The sequence below is a fragment of the Thunnus albacares genome, chromosome 22 (assembly GCF_914725855.1).
Source record: "Thunnus albacares chromosome 22, fThuAlb1.1, whole genome shotgun sequence".
Classification (NCBI taxonomy): Eukaryota; Metazoa; Chordata; class Actinopteri; order Scombriformes; family Scombridae; genus Thunnus; species Thunnus albacares.
The window spans coordinates 10751317-10775708 of NC_058127.1; the positions used below are offsets into that span (position 1 = coordinate 10751317).

General features: G+C 41.5%; 1 protein-coding gene across 1 annotated transcript; it reads left to right on the forward strand.

The window, feature by feature from the left end:
* The first annotated feature begins 15695 nt into the window (after positions 1 to 15695).
* On the forward strand, positions 15696 to 23696 carry gal3st3 (galactose-3-O-sulfotransferase 3). Its single transcript, XM_044341841.1, has 2 exons — positions 15696 to 15856; positions 19527 to 23696. Exons 1-2 carry the CDS (start codon positions 15696 to 15698, stop codon positions 20845 to 20847), a joined length of 1482 nt encoding a protein of 493 aa, XP_044197776.1. The 3' UTR covers positions 20848 to 23696.
* Positions 23697 to 24392: the final 696 nt, after the last annotated feature.

The window sequence follows — 24392 nt, forward strand, 5'->3', positions numbered from 1 at the left end:
CACCATCCAATTGCCGAAAAAGTGCCATTCTTACAAAAATCGCCAAATGTCCAAAGGTTTTGATACCAAATCACAACAGGAATTTTTCTATGGTGTTCCTCAAGGTCTGGTGTCTTAATGTGGTACATTGGAGGGATTTTTGACCATTTTTATCAATTCCTGAGTGGTCAAAAATGGTTAAATTTCCCAGTTTTTAGATGATGTAAACCACTTCTATGTGGCATATACTGTTGACCTGCTATCTCCCCCTAAAGATCCCCTACCACCCCCAACCCCCCTAAAAAAGACAAAAATGGGTCTCCAAGGGTTAATTACTAGCCTGATACACCCGTCTAGATTGTGTCCATATCAGTCTTTTTCTTTTCATACAAATCACCACAGGCCACCCTGTCTGTCTCTCCACCTCAGCAGCATTTGCAATTCGTTGATGAAAGCCGACAAGCTTTTTATACAAGCTTGTACGTATTCCACTGTGGTGCTGAGGAGCCTTTAATGTTCCTTCTGTCTACAATCGTGACAGCGTCATTGCCTAATTGCAGCATGCAGGCAGCTCTTTTAGTTTTTCTGCTCTGGTGCTGGCAGAATCAAAGCTCTCCGGATTGAGATACTCCCGGTGGGGGGCGTTCGGGACGGGGTGGAGGGTTTCGGTTCTACTGAAAATATACAGTAACTCTGAGAGAAGCTGTTTAGATTCATAAATCTTTCTCATTTGTCATGTTGATGAAGTGGGGCCTTCTCTTTTATCTTGAGTGAGGGGGAAAAAACCTAAGTGGCACACTGCAGCAGAATACACTGTCATCCAATAAAACTGAGAACACAAAATAAGCTGCGGTCCAAACGAACCTGCTGGATCACTCGGCTCCCTCGGCAATGCGCTGCGGTAATTGGCGTCAAGCTTAAGCACAGAGCAGCGGCACAGGGGGCTTTGTGAAAAGCCTACAAGTGCAACAAAAGCAGAAATGTGTATACGACACCCTGGTTAGCTCAGCTGATGTAAACTTTGCAGGCTGGGCCGGGGAAGCTGGGATTTTGTCTGGTGGAGGTGCTTCAGGGCTTCGCCTCGGAACATCAAATTAATTTGGCAAGGAGGAATCCTGCGTCTTATGTAAATGAACAGCTGAGTTGCAAAAGCACATTGAGCTCCCTGAGCAGAATATGAATGCAGATAAATAAAGGAGGAGGGACTGATATTTTTGAAAGACTGTTTCCCCGTGAACGTGCACACACTCACCGCTCGCCCCAAAACAAAAGAAGCGGAGCAGCAACCTTTTGAGTGTTTATGATCCAAATTGCTTTTTTATTTTCCAGTGGCGATTGAGGCGCTCGCATGAGTGACTAAGTGTAAAGGAGTGCTAGAATAAGTACAAACCTCTTGATTGTTCATTTCTGGCCGAGGCTCGGAGAAAATTGAAGTGGCCGCTTCTGTTGCTTAAAAAGTATGGGTCTGCTTTTCAAAGGTATTTCTATATGAAATGGATTTTCTCTTGCGGAAAATGAAGCTTTTGTCATTTCCACAGCAAAAAAAATTAAGTTTTGATAATTTAAAGGTACTGCAAAGGTTGGTGTAGTTGTAAGAAAAAAACCCCAAACAATCTATCTGCTGCTGTCTTCAACATTACCTTCTGTTATTATTCAGACATTATCACAAATCTGTTGTTGAGGCAAAGCGTAACACAGCCCAGTGTGGGGATTAAGCTGACGACGATTTGGAGTGTGTTTATATGCAAAGAGAGACAACAGAAGATGCGCTTGTCATTTGACTTCGCCAAAGGGAACATAGTCTCGCTGATGTTTTCTGTCTCTCCTTCTTGTTCTCTCCCTGGATTTGTCTTAAGGTGCTTGCCAGTAAGAAATGATCTGAAAGCCTTTCATCAATAAGAACACAAATACAAGGCCCGATGTTGATTCTGTCTGTTCAATCAGTCTCAGACCGCTTTCATTTTCGCTTTCCGTGTTATCTTGTTCTCTGTTTGTCTTTTGTCAAATATCATCTTTCCCCTTCCACTCCCTCCATCCTGTTTGCTGTCCTTCACTCACCCCCAATTTCTCCCCCCCTTGTTCTCCCGCCTCTCTGCTGCTCTCTCATCACTCTCTCTGGGGGGTCATTTAGGGTGAGATAAAGCCTGTATCTGTGGGTCCATGGGGAGTCTACCCTGCAGAAAAGTAATAATCCAGACACACTCTCAGGCTACGTCCACACCAATACGTTTTCATTTTATAACAGCGTTTTAAAATGAAAATGATCTCCATCTTTACGAGCCTTTTAGCACCGTTTCAGTCCTTACTAACACACCTGAGCACCATTCACGTTCGCTGGGTACGCGCGTGCCGATGTAACCATTGATAAAATTATCCCACCAGGCACTGGTGGAAGTCAGTAAATCAGTCTGCATTGATCTATAAATGAATGTGGGTGATTCTTACAGTATCTGCTGTCCAAAGCTGCTTTATACTGTGTGAAAAGCTTCTTCAGTTCATTAAATCCCTGCAGCATCTGAAGGCAGCAGGATTGATATTAAATCACCTGCTGACACAAAGCTGCTACAGTATAACCGCACACACTTCCACACACATCAGACTGGTCGGTTTTAACTCGATATCCTGCTTTTTTATGAAGGAGCTCATCAGCCACTTTTCCAACTGTCTTTTTTAGCAAAAGTAACGTCTCATGTTTTATCCTTGAGACATGTTGCAGTGCAAACACTTGCTGTGTAACATTAATTACTAAACTATGTGACGCTGCACGAGATAAGATACATAAGAATTACTGCTGAAATAGCATCAGTCTTATATGATCATATGAACAGCTTTACCAAATCAATTCCTTTATTTTTTATATCTATTGTTATTATAGTAACTAACTGATAAAAAAACACTAATCCATCTGTGTTTGGGTGCAGATTTGTGGTGATGTGTGTTCATGTTGTGACGCTCTGAACCATCCAGACGTCTCCTGAAGAGAAGCTTTCTGTTTGCTGAGCTGTCGTTATCATGTTTAACTGTGACTGGCATAAAAGCAGCGGTGTGACCGGCTGAGAGAGCATTTATTAATCACCACACCTGCTGATCTGTACTCAGCCCCTTTTGCGCTGCTGCACACACACACATGAGGCAATAGTAGGTGCGGCTCAGGGCCTGCTCACATCTGGCATTAAAATGCGTCTCGGGTGATCTGATCACAGGTGCACAGCTCTAAGTACAGATGTGAATGCACTCAGGATGCATGGAGGAAGCATTAAGATCTGATCGCTCAGACCACATTCGGAGGTGATCACATGTGGCCACATTCTTTTAGCAGTGTGTGCACAGTTCGTGCACCAACAGCATCATATTAAAGTGCAAAAAAAAGCAAGAAGAAGCCACAACAGCAAACAAATAGATCCTTGTGGATGAAGTACACATGAGACGCGGTGAAGAGTTTTGATTTTGCCCATGCGCCGAGGTCTTTGCAAACTTCTCTTAATTTCCAGCAGACAAGACACAGGAAGTGCATTGTTGCCTCCTGCCGGTTAAAAACATTTGGTCTTTGCAAACGGAAATGATGCATTTATTTGCAAGTGAGATCCGATCACAAGTGGTCACTCAAGACACATGTGGAGACGCATTCTAATGCCAGGTGTGAATTGCTGTACTTAGAGCTGCCCACTTGTGATTGGATCACCCGAGACGCATGTTAATGCCAGGTGTGAACAAGGCCTCAAGCACACTTATGCATAAGCACACATACACACATACAAGCGAAGACAGCTGCACACAGAGGCGCTCGCATGAGTGACTAAGTGTAAAGGAGTGCTAGAATAAGTACAAACCTCTTGATTGTTCATTTCTGGCCGAGGCTCGGAGAAAATTGAAGTGGTCGCCTCTGTTGCTTAAAAAGTATGGGTCTGCTTTTTCAAAGGTATTTCTATATGAAATGGATTTTCTCTTGCGGAAAATGAAGCCTTTGTCATTTCCACAGCAAAAAAAAATAAGTTTTGATAATTTAAAGGTACTGCAAAGGTTGGTGTAGTTGTAAAAAAAAAAGGAAAATAATACTCTATCTGCTGCTGTCTTCAACATTACCTCCTGTTATTATTCAGACATTATCACCAATCTGTTGTTTAGGCAAAGCGTAACACAGCCCAGTGTGGGGATTAAGCTGAAGACGATTTGGAGTGTGTTTATATGCAAAGAGAGAGAATAGCAGATGCGCTTGTCATTTGACTTCGCCAAAGGGAACATAGTCTCGCTGATGTTTTCTGTCTCTCCTTCTTGTTCTCTCCCTGGATTTGTCTTAAGGCGCTTGCCAGTAAGAAATGATCTGAAAGCCTTTCATCAATAAGAACACAAATACAAGGCCCGATGTTGATTCTGTCTGTTCAATCAGTCTCAGACCGCTTTCATTTTCGCTTTCCGTGTTATCTTGTTCTCTGTTTGTCTTTTGTCAAATATCATCTTTCTCCTTCCACTCCCTCCATCCTGTTTGCTGTCCTTCACTCACCCCCATTTTCTCCCCCCCTTGTTCTCCCGCCTCTCTGCTGCTCTCTCATCACTCTCTCTGGGGGGTCATTTAGGGCGAGATAAAGCCTGTATCTGTGGGTCTACAGGGAGTCTACCCTGCAGACAAGTAATGATCCAGACACACTCTTAGGCACAGCACACTCATGCACAAACGTGCACACACACACATGCCAGCAAGGACAGCACACACACGCACATTAACATACATGTTGCAGTACAGACATGCAGTTGATTTGATTCTTTCTCTCCCTGCATCTCTAACAGGTCTAGGAACAGGGTGGGGCAGATGCTTAAAAAGCACCGCAGGGATACTGGCCAGAGAGCCCTGACTGCCTTTACTGTAAAGATAAAGGGTTGGAGGGTAGAGTGATGGAGAGAGGAAAAGCCCGGTAGAGGGGAGGGGGGAGTCGTTGAGGTGCAGTTTAGATTAAAGTAATGAGGACTGGAGGGAGACAGTGGGGAGAGAGCGATAAGAGAAAGAGTATTTGCTCGGGTGCAGACAGAAGCTGTGATCTTCTTCGGCTCAAGGCTTCCACAAAATAAGAAGTGCTTGATTCACACTGATGCAGCAGCGTGTTCATTGGCTGCTCGTTTTAAGCTTCAACCTCTAAGTTCAGAAGATGCTGCTTATCTCACATCCATTTCCTTTAGTTGTAAAATACAACATATTCATACTGCGATTTGAATTTAGGCAGCAGCTACGGTGACGGAAAGCATCTAACAGAGCATGGAAACCAATTAAACTAATCAAGCTTCCACATCTGTCATGTTAAATACAGGATATGACAAATACAGGATACTAGTGAGAACCGTTGAGAAAATGAAGGATTGGGGAAGTCCGGTTTGAGCTTTTGGCTTATCAGATGCCACAACAGTGCGTTCATAATACCACAAGGAAGGATTTCACAACTCTTTTTATGACTGGAAAGTTATCACAGAGTCAATCATTTAACATTACCCTCATGAGATTGAGTGCAAATACACAGATCCGGACAGTTCTGCTTTTTTGCCAGAGGCCTCTCTGTTGGGACTCAAATGAGAACATTGTTTTTATGATGCTGTGCTAACGTCAGTTTGAACATGGCCTCAGTTCTTGTAGTGTATTTGGGTCTTTAAAGCAAGTTTTTTCTTGTATTTCTTTTTAAGTTGAGGTATACTCCGAAGTATATGCCAACACACATCGGCGACCAGCAGCGAATTGACGTATGTCCCTGTGTCAGGATAGAACAGTGACACTATTTTCCCAGCATCGACACACGCGTCAAGTCCCCAGGGGCCCCCCGTTCTTCAAATGTGGCTTAACTAATTCAGGCTAACATGCTGCTACCAGGCTCAGAAAATCCTGTTAATTCTCATCCAGATAATTTGGATCCTTGAAGGCAGTTTGTTAATCTGGATGAACAAAATGAGAGAGAGCCGAAGAGCTGAAATAATGATCATGTGGTTACTTTACATGAGGTAGGTGTGTGTTGGGAACCCCCGCCAGCGTGCACTGGATATCCGTTTCATTTTATTGTTACTGCTATTTGTTTTGTTCTACACTGTGCTGCACAGTGTTTTTATTTGATTATTATCAGTGAATGTGGTCAGACTGCCAGTGATGTTGCAATGAAAATGAAACCTGTTAAAACATCTCAAAAAGCAGCTTTAATTGCGTGAACTTTGTTCCAGCAAAGTGACTTCTGTAGTTAATCATTTAACTTTTCAAGATTCAAGATTTAGTTTATTGTCATTTTCTTGTGCATTTCTTGTGTTTATCTTTTAGTGTTTAGGTTCCAGCTGAATTGGTCCTTTAACAGTCTGAAGCTTTTAGTTAGTTTTAGTAAATTTGGATTTATTGAGTTGTATATTGTATCGTCTATAAGTATAGGCAAGTCTTCATTATTAGATTTTAAATTGTGATAATTACACCAATAGATCATAATGATTTGTCAATAACCTGCATTTTCTCATCTAAAATCATAATTATATAAACATTCTTTCATTATAAATAGGAGAAAGTGAGACATTTGTATCTGAAAATGAGTTCATACAGTATTTGGTTCACTTGAAACGTCTCAGTATGATCCAGCTAACCGTCAATAAGCCTGCGTTGTTACAGGTTTGGGCTTAAAGGACGGGTTCACAATTTCTCAATCCATCTTAAAACAACAACCCATGAAAAAGTGTGAACCTATCTTTTAAGGTCTCATTACTATGACAACAGAGAGAGATGCTTTGAGTCCATCTTCATCTCTCTGATATTAAATTGAGTCTTCAGATTGTCCCTGGCGTCTTCGCTCAGGTTGTTGTCAAACACTGATTTCAGATATTAATCCTCAGTTCTCTGCCAACAGCTCACTGTATACGGACAACCGATTATCATCAACTGTGTGCTGTTATGTGTGTAGGTCAAATACGTAAGCAATAAACAGCCTTCCTGGAAAATGAATGGATTTCTGAGATCACCCTGAACAGCCTTTGTGGATTTCTTAGAACTTATTATGCAGTATCTCTCCATAGTGTGTAGTTTTAACAAAAAGGTCTTGTCATTTTGTTGGCCTGCTCTTGAGTAAATCCTCAAATCATAAAAAAAAAAGGATGTTCTTGAGCGGTAACTTGGGCAGCTGCAGATTTTAATGGCAAGACGAATTTCTGTGTCAGGGTGCAGCTGTTCAACCGCCTATCCAGTGCTTCTCTCTCTTTTTTTTTTTTTTTTTTTTTTGCAGAAGTCGAGCGAAAGCAGCGAGCCGGCACAAGGTCGCCCTCGTGAAATTCTATGCCTTATAAACAAAGTCAAGCTGGAGTCACCGCACCTTGTAAACAGTAATAATAAGACGTGATACCTATTGATCCCTGCAGGGCAGAAAACTGCATCGGGAGATCAGACCTCAGGGCCAGCTGCCCTCGGGCTGGGAGGGATTCGGTGTCTCGCTCAAGGACTTTTCTGCAGGATGGGGTTCTCATCGCCATCCAGTTTTATATAACCATGCAGATAGTTTTGGTTTGATATCTGAGATTTTCTGCCTCAATTCCAAAAAAAGGTGAGCTGAATAGAATTTAATTTATGGTGCTCATAGCATTGAATATGAGAAAATTCAGCACCAATGTGTCCTTCCGTGAATAACGTTCCTTCTGTTCTGCATAATCAACAGAATATACTGTTATGTAGGCTTTCTAGGCATTATACCAGCATTTATCTCAGGTGCAAAGGTGCTTTGATAAGACTAATAACTGGGATATTGTGTTGTAAGACGTGCTGCTATTGGAGTTCTTCAAAGGAGCGCACACACAGGACGTACTACTCAACCAGCCAGAACTGTTGCGTAATGTGTGGAGATTTGAGAAAATCAGGAGTTGGGCCTGGAGACAACAAAACATGTTCGTTTATTCAGAAAAATAGTGACATGGAGTTTGAACGACATGAAGAGGGTAAGATCTGTGAGCATGACATATGAGATAGATAAGAGATAGATTCTTATGTTTATGACTTGCGAGTGTTCTCAAGGCGGGTGAGTGACTGCAGAGTTGGTTGTGCGAGGGTTAAAACATTATGAATTTACAATATAACGATTTTTTCAATTGAATTTGGGTATGTTAACTTTTGTTTTATTTCTCAGGCACCTTTGCATCTTTAAGCGACAAGTCAGATTTATCTAGAGCTGCAACTTACGATTATTCTCATTATCAATTAATCTTTACATTATTTTCTCGATTAATGAATCAGTCAAAATTGTAACAATTGTAACATTGTTAGAAAATGGTGAGAAATGTCAATCACTGCTTTGGCAAAGCTAAAACGTCCAACAGTCCATAACCCAAATATATAAAGCTTACTATCAAAGAGGACTGAAGAAACCAGAAACTATTCATGTAAAAGAAGCTGGAACAAGAATATTTAGCATTCTTTTCTAAAAAAAATGACTCCAAACAATCAATTATCAAAAGTTTTGTCGATTAATTTTCTGTCAATCAACTAATTGAATAACTGACTAATTGTTGCAGCTGTAGATATATCAGAGCTTTACCAAGCTGTATTTACAACTTGGATGTTGGTGTTAAAGCTATTTACAGGTCAAAAGACATCCAGAACATTTAGAGCTTAACTATAAGGAAGTAGATCTGTCTCTCACAAGTCCCTCAACTTTAGTTCCCTTTAAAGGAATTGCGGTGCCACAAAAACCAAAACCACCTTCATGGCTAGACCAGAGATAGCAGTAGTTTGTGTGAACTGACCTTTTAACCCATGCTAGTTTGAAAGAAGGCCAATGCTCCACCCTGCTGCTGTCACTGTCGCTGCAGCTCTCATTCATTTTTGGGGACTTTTGTCGTAGGAGCATATAGCTAGAAAACTAGCATTTTCCACATTTGCTGTTGAAGGGCAGCGCTAATGCTAATGTAGCCCTCAGGTCTGAGAGCTGACTGCATGTGTATCTATTCACAGTGTTAGATGGTACGTCAGGCTTTGCCCTTGGTTTTCCGCAGCAACAGTCATCCTGTTACTGATGGCCGCGCTGTTGGTCATTTCTCTGGTGGCTGCAGAACAGCTGTGCATATGTGTGTGTGTGTGTTTGAGAGGGAATGGGGGGCGGGGTTTAAGTTAACATATGTGCATAAGCTATCGGCTGTCATAGCTCGGTATGTTGGCTGGTTCGGAAGCAAAACACCATATGAGAAAGTAGGAATTATAGATCACTAATCTCATATTGACGAACACGTGAGCTTAAAGCCTCAAAGTGTGTCTGTGTAGGTGTGTGTGTGTGTTATTTTTTCTGAAACCTTGCAGATCATTTGAGCTGTAAAAGTCCCTAAGGAGAGGTCAAAGGTCATCACATGAGATCAGTACAGATGACTAGATCATGGAGCGAAGCAGCTGCTGTTGCCCCGGAGGACGGAGCATGAAGCCACCTTCATACGCTCTTTAGGCTGTAGTCAGCTGTGTGTGTTTGTGTGTTTTTGTGCATATGTGTGTCTGTGTGATGAACATCTGTGTGTGTGTGGGGGGACCAGAGTTGCTGTTTTTATGTCTAGATCATGTAGGGCGTTTTGTGTGTGTCTAAATGTTCTGAGTGTGTTATTTTCTGTCTCTCACTCAGTGTGTATTTTACATCTTTGAATTATAATCCTCTATTTGTTTGTGTCACCGCCGTAGCGTCTGCAGAACCAGAACGCTGTGACACTGGCTTCAAACTCTTTCAAAACTTATTCCATTCTTTTTCATTGATTCACGAACAGCTGACATTTTGGAGATATCACATTTTCACACTGCAGCTGGAGCGTTGGAGGAAAAAAAAAAAAAAAAAAGACCTCTGGGAGAGACGCAGGCAAACTGACAGAAAGATAGTAGAGACAAAAAGGAAAGATGTGCAGGGAAAATAGAGGAAATGAAGTTTGAATCACCTTCAGGGAGAATTTAAGGGAGATACGAGGATAATTCCTTCACATATCTCCATCTGAAATCACATTGTGTTTGTAGGGAGACACAAAAACAGCCACGGAGAAACGCTGTTGTAGTTACTGGCAAAAAATAATGTCACTGCACTGATCAATATTATCATATTAACAATGCTGATTATTTGTACTGTATGTGAAAGGAGATTTATCACCCGACTCCTCGCTTACCCCCAACTCTACTGAGCGTTTTAGCGTCTTTCAGCTCATTGTTTTGGTTTTACGGCCCACAACTTTACTGTTTTGGTTCAATATGGCCGCTCTCATCAAGCTCATTCCCAGTGAAAAAGCTCCACTGTATGTTATTTTCCCAGCAGACAGACAAAGTGAAGCATTATATCTTCCCTCAGTTTATCTTTATCACAACTCTTTGAGTTGCCATCAAATAATTAATATATTGTGTTAAAAAAAATCTGCTTATACAGTATATTGTAAGATTTTTATCTTTATCTTTATCTATCTTTATCTTATCTATCTCTCTTAAATGCTGATCCAAATCAAAAATCCAGTATTGGTCAAGCTGTGGTCATAAAACTGCTTTGGCGCCGCTTCAATCACTTTCCCCGCTCTATGTTGCTAGCCAACATGTGTAACCATGGCAACATGTTGAAATCATGGGAATGATTGACTAACTTTTGTCTCATAGCCTTTTTACCTCTGAGGCCAAACATAATTGGCTGTGATTTAAAATCTTTGGCGAGTGACTGCGATGTAAAGGGGATAATCCACTCTGAGGTTTGCGTGCAAAGGCTTAGTCAAGGCAAAGTGGTTCTTACCTTCATGTGATGTGTGAAATCCTTTAAAACACACACCTCCCTGTGGATTATCCCTCACTTAATCATTAAAACAATACACAAATAAGATCTTAATATCTATTAAAGGTATCTTTTCTCCTGTCTCGCTCATCTTCTGAATCATTGTCTGCTAACAGGAGGGATCCGATGTCCTCCCTCTATGCGCTCTGTATCTGCGCCGATCGTTAAAAGAAACCTAATCACACCTTTTTAATTAAAGAGGCCAGAGTGTCGGTGCAGAGAGAGGAGAGAGGAGAGAGGAGGAGGAGGAGGAGAAGGTGGGAGCAGATGAGGGTGGATAAAGGGAAGAGGTCGAGTCTGTCTGCTGAAAGCCACTTAAATCCCTTTTTATTAACTGTCTGTGACACCTGATCTACCTCCATCCCCTCAAACACACACACACATGAACACACACACACACACTCGGAGCACTGCTTATCACCAGAAACAGCTCCTGCGTCTCTGCTGTGCATAGTTTCATAGTGCTGACCATGTCCCAACACCGCCTGTCTGTGCTTCGTCTCATTTTTTAGTTTAATTCAAACCAGGTATTACAGTGACATTTTCCTATGCAAATGGAAGCTAACCTTAAGCCGAAGCAGCCGGTGTAACTAAATGTAATTGACCGTCCAGGAAAAGGTGACATTTCTTAGGATAGTGATGAAAAGTTCATACTGCTCCACTTGTTTCTTGTTTTTTTTTTTGGATGGATGTTGAGGATGAGCAAGCAGCTGTAACGGTGAAAGAAAAGGTGGTTAATTACAATTTGGGTCCTTTTTTTTTGATAGTTTTCATCATAATTTCTATCGGTTATAATAGTGAAACATACTGGGAACACTGTAAACTCTTAAAAATAACATATTCCACTTATTACAGATAAAAATAGATGTTTAAACTTAAACATTCTTCTTATTACAAATGAAAAAGACACTTTCTTGGTCTTTTACGACCAGTAGTTTAAAGTTGCACATGTTAGCAACCTTTAGATAGATATTGCTGTATAAATTAAACAGTCAGTTTGTTAATTACTTACTTACCTTTGGTCTCTGTGATGATGGTCACCGCGGTGACATATAAGTTGGCTTTAAGGCGCGTTTTAGATTGAACACGAAACTTATTTTTGCCTCGTTTGTTTGTGCCTGAAATGTTTTTGCAGTTTATTTGCTACAAACAAATGCAGAGAATCTAATTATTTCCATTCGCATCCTCTCATTTGTCTCCTGTTGTCTGTAGTCCTTCAGATGCAACTTCTGCACGAATTTCGACCACCTAGAGCGTATTTACCCTTCTATTTGTTTGTTATTCATGCCGACTCTAATGCTCACTTCAGTCTGAACACACCTTTAGGGGTTTCATTGCTTTCCTATCACCGGCTAAATACGAACACATCTGACAATAAAGTTGTAAAGGTGAAATGTTTTTTTTCCGAGGACACGTCCTGGCAGAGTCTTTCATTTCCTCCTGTGGGTGTCAGGTGATTGACAGTAAGGAGACGTCGATGTGACGAGGGCACAGATAGCCGATGAAAACACTCGACTCGGGCACGGTGAAAATGAAATAAAGCAGAAACTGTGGCAGAACCACATTAAGGTGTCATGTTTAATGTCGTGGATTATCTTGCTCGGGCAGTTTTCAAGTCAGCGGAGGTCGTTTTTTTTGAAAGATATAATGGCTGTAAATGTTTTTTTATGAAGGGAAACATGAAAATGAATAACTCCAACTACTCAGACTGTGTTCAGACAAAACAGGAACAATGTAAAAGAGAGGAAACGTTCAAAAAAAGAACATTTTATTTATTAAAGAGTTGAACCTCTACGCAACCTTAAAAGTGCAGCGAGTTGTTTTCAAGACATCTATCTCTGATAGTGCTGCATCTTGCCAGAAGCTTCTTTAAAAGCAACTGTGCATTTGTGGCAGAAAACAATATTGGCATGTTACATGTAAGAAAGATACATTGGTGGGCAAACTCAGCCCTGCACAGGCTCTGCTGAGTGCTATTTAACACTCTAAAATTAGTTTGAAGTTAAATCGGATTCTGTTGCCTTGTGCTTTGTGGAAAAGCCTGGATTTCCTGTTTCACTGGTAATGGCTGTGGTGCAAACAAACAAATTAACAAATACATAAACCATTAGTCAGTCATCAGAAACACAGTCATTTATGAATCCTTTGAGTGATTTAACAAGCAAAAATGCCAATTAGCTTCTTAAATGTGAGAACTGATGGCTGTTATTCTGTTTTTTTTTTTGGAGGATTTAAGCTGTTTGTTGGACAAATCATGCTATTTTAAGATGTCTTCTTGTGCTTCTCTCAATTTTCTGCCATTTTGGACATGAAACAATCAGCAAATGGCTTGATGATGAAAATAAATGAGAAGTTGCAGTGATCAGTGTCTCAATGATCGGCCGACGCTGAGAGGCTGACAGAGTGGAAGGATTTGTCACGTTAAGAAACACTTGTATCCAGTGTGGCTCAGTTTCAGCATCTCAAGCGTTTATTCAGTGAATCGTAAGTCATCGCAGGAGAAAACAAACACATCACGATGTGCTGATACTAAACGGCGACTATGGTGGTAACGGTCAACAGAATTACTCGCCCCCCATCTGTCGTTCACACACTCATGCAGGTGAACCAGCTGTCTTTATAATTCCCATTACTGCCAAACCAATGGACAAACCTCCTTACACACACACACACTCAATACCACATGGTGAGCACACCCAAACCTATTCAAATGGATTTTATTAGACTTTGCAGTTTGTTTGTATACTGTTTGCCTTGCAGAGTCTTTGCATCCTTCTCAGTCTTTCATCAATGTGGAAATTATAAAGAGAAGCAAACTGCACTCCTGTGAAATCTGGGTCCTGCGAAGGTTTGGGTTTGAAAAAAAAAAAAAACCCAAAAAACCCAGACTGGTTGGGTAAATCGGGGTTATGAATGAGTAATGATTTCCCTTCCCTCAACATCTGCCAAGGTGCCCTAAAGCGAGGCGTTTAATGACTCTGGTTGTTCTGGAAAGCTCACAGATCTGAGTGTGTGTAACTGTATGAACACTTAGACCGCTCATTTGACTCTCCCATAATAACAAAATGTAAAACTATAATGTGGTGAGGCTGCGGATGACAAGATGCCACTGTGGTCAGACTATTGTACCAACTAGCCAAAAAGCAATTCAAACTGTGCGGCTTCAAGTCTATGCATCAATTAGTGTGAGAGCATTAGTGCCTGTTTAGAATCAGAGTAGACTTTGAGCTTTTGTGCATCAGTGTGTGCCCGCACACGTGTGTGTTTATGCAGCTTCCTGCTGAGCGCGGGCGGCTGAAGTAGCACAGCAGCAGCTGTTCAAGCGTTTCAGAGCTACATCAGGAGGAAAAATGAAAGTCAGGGTTCACGTTTCTCACTCGGATGATGCAAGGTCAGCTGTCATTTCTTCACTGAATGCTTGAAATCACAGTTTAGGGAAACATATCAGCTTTTGTGTGTTTAATTAGTTGTTTAATTAGTGTGTTTGTTTACTCATACACCTCATCAACGTGCATTCATTTAATTTCTTTGACAATCTTGTCAAATTGTTCCAAAACTTATGTAAAAAAAGGCTCCCTGAAAGTCAAAAGTCAGGGCTTCAACCTGCTCCGAACGCTTTGTTTCGTCTCCGAACGTCTCCTCTACTTCCTCTCGTTGCTAAGGTTGTTCCACAGACTGTTTTCGCATCGTCCGCTCGCATATTTCTGATCGAGCTCAAACATGTAAATAATTTTTTTGATTTTAAAGCCCCAGAGTATAGACCAGAGTAAGTATAGACCTGGAAATGTGCATGATACGTCTCCTTTAAGTCATTTTATCAGCCAAAAATGCCAAACATTCACAGGTTCCAGCTTCTCAAATGTGAATTTCTGCTTTTCTCTAATGGATATCACTATAAATTTCATATCTTTAGGGTTTGGACAGAAAAAAAAAGACATATGAAGACATTTTTAACTAATTTTGGACATTTTACAGTCTTTTAGATTAAACCATTAATCGATTTGTTTAAAAAAAATAAGACTTACAGCCTAAAAAGAAGCTGTAAAATTAAATTTAAATACTGGTATGGTTGGCAGTTATTATTTCACCAGCCTCTCTGCCTGTGCAGAAAACCCTTAATGATTTGAGTGGGTGGCAGTAACACCGCCATGGTCAGTAGTTTCCCACTGGGGTCATCCATGCTTAAAAATGATGCACTCACGGCATAATTCGGATAAAAGCCTCCACCAAATGGCATACGCGGTGTAAAATACCACCGCTCAGAGTGAGGCGAGCCAAGTTTCATGTCTGTTGGCATGTGTGCAGATGGTAACAGGACTGTGTAATCAAGGAGAGAGACGTCAGCCATTGTTATGCAAGTGAGATGCCGCCGAGAGAGACTTGGACTCCTTCCCAGGTTCCATTGCTGTCGTAGCATTTTAGCGGCGCAGGGTCAAGTGACACGGGAGGAGTTTCTGCCTCAGAGGACTCTCGCTGTGAAGAGCTGTTGGTTTTTCACATATGCATGTCCCTCATTACTGACTGGATCTGATGGAGAGAGGCATCTGTCCAGGGTGTGAGCCAAGAGAATATAAAAGGGTGAAACAGTGAATGTGACTATTACTGCTGCGAAAGGTAATGAAAGTATCATTCACTGTATTATTACAGAGTGACAGAAGCCAAGCCCACACTACCTTCTCCTGTTAATGGATCCCTGCAATTATTTGCCTGAATAAATCCTTCTCACCATGTCCGTCTCTTCCTCTTGTTCGCTCTCTCTATTCCCTTTTTTCTCTCCTTGTCTCTGCTCCCTTTCATCTTTTTTTTCCACTCTCCTTTTTCTCCTCTTGTTCCCCCAATTCCCAGTCGCCCATTTTCACCGGCATTCTCCTTTCCCTGGCTCATCCTCGTTTTTTCGCTTTCTCATTACACCTGCCCTCGTTCTGGCGTTTACCTACTCTACCTTCGCCGATGTTCTCTCCTCTCCTCGCCTCACTCTTTTCTCTTCTTTCTTTCTCTCCTCCCACAGTCCCAGTGAAGCCGAGAGCGATGTCGCAGAAGAAGATATTCCTGGTCGTCGTTGCCATCAGCACTGTCAGTCTTCTGCTGCACCATGGGGGCCACTTGAGCTGGTGAGTGATTGAAACACACCCACATGTATGCAAACACACACACACACTAGTCACATTATATACCCTCTATCTCTCTATAAGTCCATATGGTGCTCATATTTTATGAAAAATATGATAGTGGCAGCTACTGTCTTTTCCTTTTTTAAGTCAAATGAATCGTAGAGGCACTGGCTTATTATAATAGCCAGATATGGAGACAAGTTGGTCGAGGGACCAATTAAAAGAGAGGATGGATCGTAGATCTTTGACAGACCTGTATTCTGTTCTCGTACCCTTTCCCATTTTTCCCATTCTTCACATTTTACTTATGAAACTTTTTCCCCATCCCCGTCTTTACTGTCTCACTTCATTGAACATTATTGCTCTGCCCCCTCGTCTCCCCACTTTTCACTTACTTACTTCATTTTCTCGCCTGTTTAATATCTGACTCTCTAGTTTGGTCTGTAGGGAATATTACATATTATAATAGTGCAAAGGATTCAGTATGTATTCTCACAGTGCTACATGTGATTGGACTTTTTTATTTAGCTCTTTTGCTGTAGATAAAAGGGTATCATGAACATTTGGTTTCATTGTGCATCTTTTTTTTGAAATATGACACCAGTGGATGCTAAAAAATGTGATTTATTTATAATTGCATGGTGATTGTGGCCTTCATACTTAATATGTTCATGTGTATTGTATGCATGCTACTGTACTGTACGCAGTAGGACTGGGCTTTATGCTTGAAATCAGGATGGCTTTATTAACAGTGATGCTCCAATCCAAATTTTTCTCTCATGATACTGATGCTGAAACCTCAACTCAGTTTATAACAGCTGTACCGATACAATACCAGCGCTCTCTTTTTCCCAATTTTAAAATTTGTTAAACTCACAGTGTTGAACTCTTTGGGATCATTTTTAATGTAACGTGAGGCCAGCAGCTGCTGTGGCATCAAAAACAGTCTGTGGATCACTGTGACTGATGGTGGAAGGCAAATTTTATGACACTGACAAATAAACTGTATTTAATGTGACTTGTAATGTAATACAGTCAGGTCCATGTAACCTCTGTTCAAAGCATTATTTTGTTTTTCAGTTTTTCGTGTGAATTTAAAAAGAAAACAGAAATCCACTTGCTTTTCCCATTTTTGTCTTCAAATTGGCAATTGTGATTTACAATTGTTATTAATGTTGTTTTTATTGTTATATCTATATTATCTGCCCCAACTGCATCTCTACAAAGACAATGTCATTGACTATGCTTGCTATAGCATAGACAGACAGATAGATAGATAGATAGATAGATAGATAGATAGATAGTAGGGCTGTAGTCAACCAAAGAAAATCTTTTCTCTCTTCTGTATTTCTCTGTTTTCGTCTTCAGGTTATGCTAACCCATTGTTGCTAACTTTGGAGCTAACCCCCTTCACTTTTCCATTCCAGCATTTGGGGAAATAATTGACGTGACTTTTTAGCATTTATTAACTGACACACTGTAGTCTGTACTGTACTGGCAACTTACTACTAACCTTTTCCTCTGCCCCGCTCGCATCCACCGTCACTTCTCTGTCCCTCGCTCTTTCCCACCTGCTACGTAAACATACTCCTTAACGGAGCCACGCTACCAGTGGTTTCCCAGGCAACGACTGAGGTTGACTCACCTACTGGAACAGCGCTGCACAGAGACTCCCAAACGCTATTGATTTCCGAATGAATGGATGTTTATTCGGAAATCAAATATTAAAAAAAATATTTTTTTTGGCCTGGCGGGGGTTCTCGTTGTGTCATTATAGAGAAACACGTTCAGTACGTTCAATAAACATTGAGTACAGTTAGACCCATCAGTCTCCATTAGGTTGGGCGAGTTCAAAGTTGTGAAAACAAGGGGGGTGTTTTGAATACACCCCCCTTTTCACAGGTAGTTTGTTAGTCTGTCCTTCCCTCCGCAGGAAATAATGGATTACTCCTGGAAAGCTGTTGATGTAGCACTTTTCTCCTTATGAAAATAACACGGAGATTATTCGACCAATGAGAATTTAGTCGGAAGAGAGCATATCGACCAACTAATCGACCAGTTGACCAGCAGACTACAGCCCTAATAAATAGATAGATAGATAGATAGATAGATAGATAGATAGATAGATAGATAGATAGACAGACAGCATAGCTGCAGGAACATGATTTCAGAGTTCAGAAGCTAAAAGTTTAATTCTGTTTCCTCTGGAGAGTTTCTTCTGCCCTGTCAAGTTTATAACTACTGTTTTTAGTTTTGCTGTTTAAAGTTTTTATTCCTGCTGCAGCACCCCCACCTCCAGGTGGCTGGTAAGATAGGGGAGCAGGTAAAGGACCAGGCAAGCCCAACAGAGCTGCTTATTGTGGACATTTCAGTCCACCTCTACTGGTCCCTGGAGGCTTTATTGCTTTTTAAATTATGCCGAGCAGCAGAAGCTTTCCAGGTGATTTCCTTTTTGTGTGTTGTATTGATGTCGCTATGAGTGTTTTCTTTAACAATTTACTTTAAAGAGTAGTTTTAGAGAGGCTGCTTTCAGTAATTGGAAAAGTTTCACTGCAGCACATATGGGACATTTAAGCAGCAAACCAAAAAAAACTGTGGTTATAAACTTAGCAGGACAGAGGAAACTCTCCAGGGGAAATAGAATTAAACTTTTGACTTTGAAATAATTTTTTTAGACAGCTCTGATGGAGCTCAGGATTTATCAGCAGGACGGCTGCTTTATTCCAAACAATTTCACTGTATGAACCTGGAACGTCTCTCTGTGTGGGAGATCGCTGCAGGTATTTAATAAACTCAAAAACATTTTTTCTGGGGGGATGGGGGATGGGGGGGGGGTGGCCCATGGCAATGCTATCTATCCATCTATCCATCTATCTATCTATGCTATGCTATGTAGACTAAAAATGGGAAAAGCACATGGATTTCTGTTTTTTAAGTCACACGAAAAACTATAAAACAAAATAATGCTTTGTGTATTTGTTTATCCTGTTATCAAACAAGTTGAACACAGCTTTGGATGGAGGGTACATGGATCATAGTCAGTATTGGCACATATACTGATCCAGCTGTATTAATATCTTTCTGATATATATCACAATAGGGAAATGGATGCAAACCACATTACCTAACACAAAAGTACAGTTTTGTGCAATGGACTGTTGCTGATACATCTCTTTACACAAATAAAACCAAAACTTAATTATAATAAGTATAATTCATATTCATAATTCATTTTGTCATTTTTTAATTACAATAGCTGGAAATCATTATATCACTATATCAGATAACAGAATTTAGTAAAAGGATAACACGGTAAGTTCATTTAATCATGAAATGACTCAACTGAAGAGTCAGTAAACATTCATATTGATTTATCGTTCAGTCCCACTAACAAACAATGTGGACACACTTTAAATTATCTTGCACTCAGTTTCTGGTACTCTGTTCTTCAGCAGCTTTATCCTACTCCAGTGTCTGCCCCCTTGTCTCAATCGCCTCTCTTTCCAGTTCCCCTGCATGTTCGCTTTTTAACTTTCCTGTTCTTCAGCCTCTCTCTCCTCACCTCAATCTGTGCAATTATGTCTGCAATGTCACAGTTTTATTTGGAGTAACTGCTCCTTTTTCTGGAGTTAATGGAGCTTCAAATGAATGATTACTTTTCTTCCTTCAGGACCATGGAGGCCTTCCACCTCGGCTGTCCTGCCCTCCGTTCCCACCCTGCCCCGGGCCTGAAACCCAAGCACACCAATGTGGCCTTTCTCAAGACCCACAAAACGGCCAGCACCACCATGCAGAACCTGCTGTTCCGCTTCGCAGAGCGCAACAACCTGACTGTGGCATTGCCCGTGCAGGCCTGTGGCCACCAGTTCTGCTACCCACGCTCCTTCACCTCTCACTTTGTTCATCCTCACACGCTGCCGCCAAACATCATCACCAGCCACATGCGCTTCAACAAGGCAGAAATGCAGCGTCTGATGCCTAACGACACAATATATGTCACAATCTTGAGAGAACCCGGATCCATGTTCGAGTCTTTGTTCAGTTACTACAACCAGTACTGTCAGAGCTTCAAGAGGGTCCCCAACGGCTCCCTGGAGGCTTTCTTGGGGGAGCCCTGGCGCTACTACCGGCCAGATGAGAAGGACTCCATGTATGCACGCAACACCTTGACCTTCGACTTGGGAGGAGACAAGGATCGCCCTGCAACAGATGTGGCGTATGCCCGGGCCTTTGTGGCGGAAGTAGAGCGGGTGTTCTCCTTGGTGATGATTGCTGAGTACTTTGATGAGTCGCTGGTTCTCCTTCGCCATCTTCTCTCCTGGGATCTGGACGACATCCTGTATGTTAAGCTCAACATGCGGACGTTGAGCTCCAAGCGGAGCCTCACACCAGGCCTCCCAGCCAAAATCCGTGCCTGGAATTCTTTAGATGCTCGGCTCTATGACCACTTCAACGCCTCACTGTGGCGCCAGTTGTCCGCTCTGGGTCCAGCTTGCGTTGCCAGGGAGGTGCGACTCCTTCGACGAGCGCAGGAGAGACTGATGAGAAGCTGCTTCGGCGGTCGGATGCCGCTTCTTCGCTCAGCTGCACAGATCAAAAACAAGGACCTCCGCCCCTGGCAGCCTAGCGGAAAGGTCGACATTGTGGGCTACGACCTTCCGGTAAATCTCAGCGGTGGGTTCTCGAGTCTGGCCCAGGAGCTCTGCCTCAAGCTTATCATGCCAGAAGTCCAGTACACACGGGTTCTCCTACGTTCCCAATCAATACGCTACCGCAGAGGCTACCAGCTCCGGCCTCCGCAGCAGTCACATCCCCTCCAGCAGCCCATACGCACAGGCCTGCCACGGCACACTCAAATCCACCGCAGCCAACCACCACCTGCAGCCCCTGGTCCTGCATCAGGAACAGGGTCCACCTCCACCTCAAGGCCTGCTGCAGGAACTCAAGGTCGGACCACAAAATTAGGGTCCTCACAGACCCAGGCCTCATAGACTGGAAATATTATTAATGAATGTCCAAAGACTGCATTGCTCTACCCATCCTGACCCACGAGACGATGGTCTGGGCTGTTCTCAAATCAATGTCTCTCCTGTCCCTTCTAGACGGAGTTTGGGATAAAAATAAAGGAGGGAAAGGGGGTTAGACATATCTGGACTTGAACTTGAATCTCTTCCCTCTCTGGTCTGTGAAACAGCATCGGGGTTTGGCAGACACAAGGGGCGGGAGAAATCAACACTGGGACACGGCTCAGTTGCACGCCTCTGCACGCCCGACCACAGCGGACTGGAGAGAGTTTTAGTTGAAAGTGGCTCTTTGAAGCAAATCTGTTATGTGCGACCAGGACTCAATAGGGAAGTGGCGATATCGGGCCTATTGTGAGGCACAGAGTGAGCTTTGTGTGTATCACACTGGTATAGTATCATGTTACTTGCTTTCATTCTCTGTTTCTCAAGCGCTCTGTCTCTCTCTCTCTCCCTAACATATGCCACTTAAAGTCCTTGAGAGAGACATAATGACATGAAGGGATCAGCTGTCAGGCCTCCAAAGAGCCTCCTAAGAGGCCAGACAGACATTGAGATCACCTCCAACCATTAATACAACAGCACAATCAACAACTCTTCTCTTCCTCTTCTTCCTTCTCTCTTCCAAACCCTAGACCCTAGAACAACGGAGGGAGGAAGGGGAAAAAGAGAGAGACCTTATCCAGGGGGTTAGCCCGAAGACCGCTGGATACTCTTTTATTGCTCTTACTCACACAAAGACTGGATATACACATATAGCCTGCGTCTCTTCAGCCTTCGACCTCTCTGGCTTCCTCCCCTGCACCCTTCCCTTCGTCCTTGCATCCCTGCCATTACCCTCCGGTCAGCCTCGGTACAGAGAGCAGCTGTGACTGGCTCAGACCGCCATCTGAGTGCACATCTCGCATCATAGAGACTTTACGTCGAAGGTTTCTGGATGTTATGGGTTCATATTTTTAAATCTTGGGCAATAAGATCTCCAAGCCTATATGTTCTATATGAAAGGCATGGATTTAATAACCTACCAGCAACCCCGTCCCACACACACACACACACACACACACACACACACACATACACATACTGGCACAAACAAAAACATAAAACAACTTGACAGGACAAAGGCTTGAAGCCTGTGGGTTGCAGTGTTTGAATATTTAATCATCTCCTCTTACAGCCCTCCTATGGCCCATGTTCTTGGGTTACACGACCTTACATTTTCATTAAGGACACGTCAAACCGGGCTAAAAGCCGCTCATTCCAAACCTGAAGCGGAAGTTCAGGAGGACAAAGCAAACGCGACGACACAGCACGCTCAGAGCCTTGTGAGGCTGGTGGGCCAGCCGGCCAGCTGGGATCTTAAAATGTCATCACCTATCTTAGCTGTGATCCATTTTTAATGCAATCCGCTCATATTTAATGTGTCATTTATGTTCTTTTATTCCTCCAGTGATCAACGGGGTACTGCTAAGTAACTGGGGAGCGGCGAGGAAGGATGTCTGTGTATTCATGTATTTGTGTGAGTGTGTTTACCAGGAAGTGGCTCTCTCTCTGCTTCATATTGTATTTTTGTCCAAAGCCAATAGAGTTGGCATGGCAACAAAAGCGAATACTGTGTGTGAGATTTATTAAAACTATGTATAATTTATTATTGGGACTTAAAGAATCCCATTACTGTATTTTTAACTGTTATTTTTCATGAATCACTGGATAAAAACTGTGCTTAGCCATCGCGTTAGTGGACCATCATATGTTCAGCGAATCACTTCAGGCAACAGAGATGGAACAAGGCATGTGGCAACAGTATAAGATATTCACTCTGTACATGTTTTACATAATGCAAAACTACAAAGACCACTTCTGAAACCACACACTGAAACAAGTATAGTCTCTTTAAAATGAATCTTTCATTCGGCAGCGTTTAAGCGCTCAACCACACACAAGGCTTTTTGCGGCTGTCGCAATGTAGGTTACAATAATGAAAAACACACAAACTGCTGCTGCTCCGACAGAAATAAAAAGTGGAGCAGGTGGAAACCAGACCTGAGCAGAGGAAACACACACTTTATGAAGTGGCAGTGAATATTTGAATTCAAAGTGTGCTTAACTGAAGTTACCGGGGAACCTCAAACCTCAAATGTGTACAGATATGTGTAATATTTCTTCAAGGTACATACACTGTTAAAGGAGTTTTTTGTTCAACTCACTTTAAAAGGATAAGGTTAGTGTTTTTTTTTCATTATTTTCCTGTTCCTGTTGTCAACAAATTCCAAGAAGAGACCAAAAACCAACAATGGTGGCACTCGAGCCCATTCGTTCTCGCAGAAGATGTAAATGTTTAAAAAAAGGTGATTAATATATGGCTTCATTTTTTTTAAAACAGCAAAGGGTATTGTAGTTTTTAGCAAACATAAATCAGTATCAGACAATAGATTGTAATGGAGACTATTTTCAGATGCATATTAATACACATTTGGTGCGCAAGTAAGTGTTAACATCAACAGGATTGGCACAGAGTAATAATCAGGTGTTGGATACGAGGATCAATTATTTGGTTTTGGTATTTTTTCACAAGATTTGCTGTCTATAAGGATAATGTAGAATATTTTCAGCCTTATCCTTTAAATCTGGTTGTTGCTGATGCTGACCATCAGTTATATATTTTAATTAGCTCCTGAACTGCTTCAATCTGCTGTAAAATAACACACATTTATCATTTATTTGTATATTTGTCAGTCAATAAGCATTTATGGAGACCCAAATGTTTTCATATTAAATCAAAATGATGTATGAAATAAATAATTATGTGAATAATTACAGACAAAATATATAATACAACCATAAAATTGTGAAATAATCTAAAAACGTAAAAACTGAGCTAATTATTATGAAATGTTATTTTTATTGTGCTTCTTTTTACAATAACAGTTTATTACCAGACATTTTTATATATTGCAGCAGGTTTTATTCCAAAATGAAATTTTCTGGTGGTTTAATCATCAAACAACAGCCAGTCACATAGTTTACACTGCTCTGTTTGTATTGATTGACCCAAAAAAGAAAAAAAAAAAGATAAAGATGATAAATAATAAATAAAACAGTAAATAATAAATAAAGCAGTCATTGGGGAAAAATAGCGTTGCAAATTAAAAAAACAACTGGAAAATTGACTTTTTGGAATAAAAAGTGGGAAAAAAATGGCCTGCAATAAACTGTTATTATGAGAAACAACCAGGATGAAATAACAAATGTTTATTGAATGACTATTTCACACTTTCATGATATTATTGTATATTTTTTATCCGTATAGTTATTTATTCATTTCATTTTGAGACGTCTGGGTCTCCAGAAGCATTGGCACAAAACTTGAAATGATTTGAACCGATAACCTTGAGTTTATTGAAACACTGCTGATATATTATCAGGTACTGTAGAAAAACAACATTAAACACAATAACTAGTAGGTGCAAAATAGATATTTTCAAACACTCTTCTTGCCATGTTTGTGTCTGACT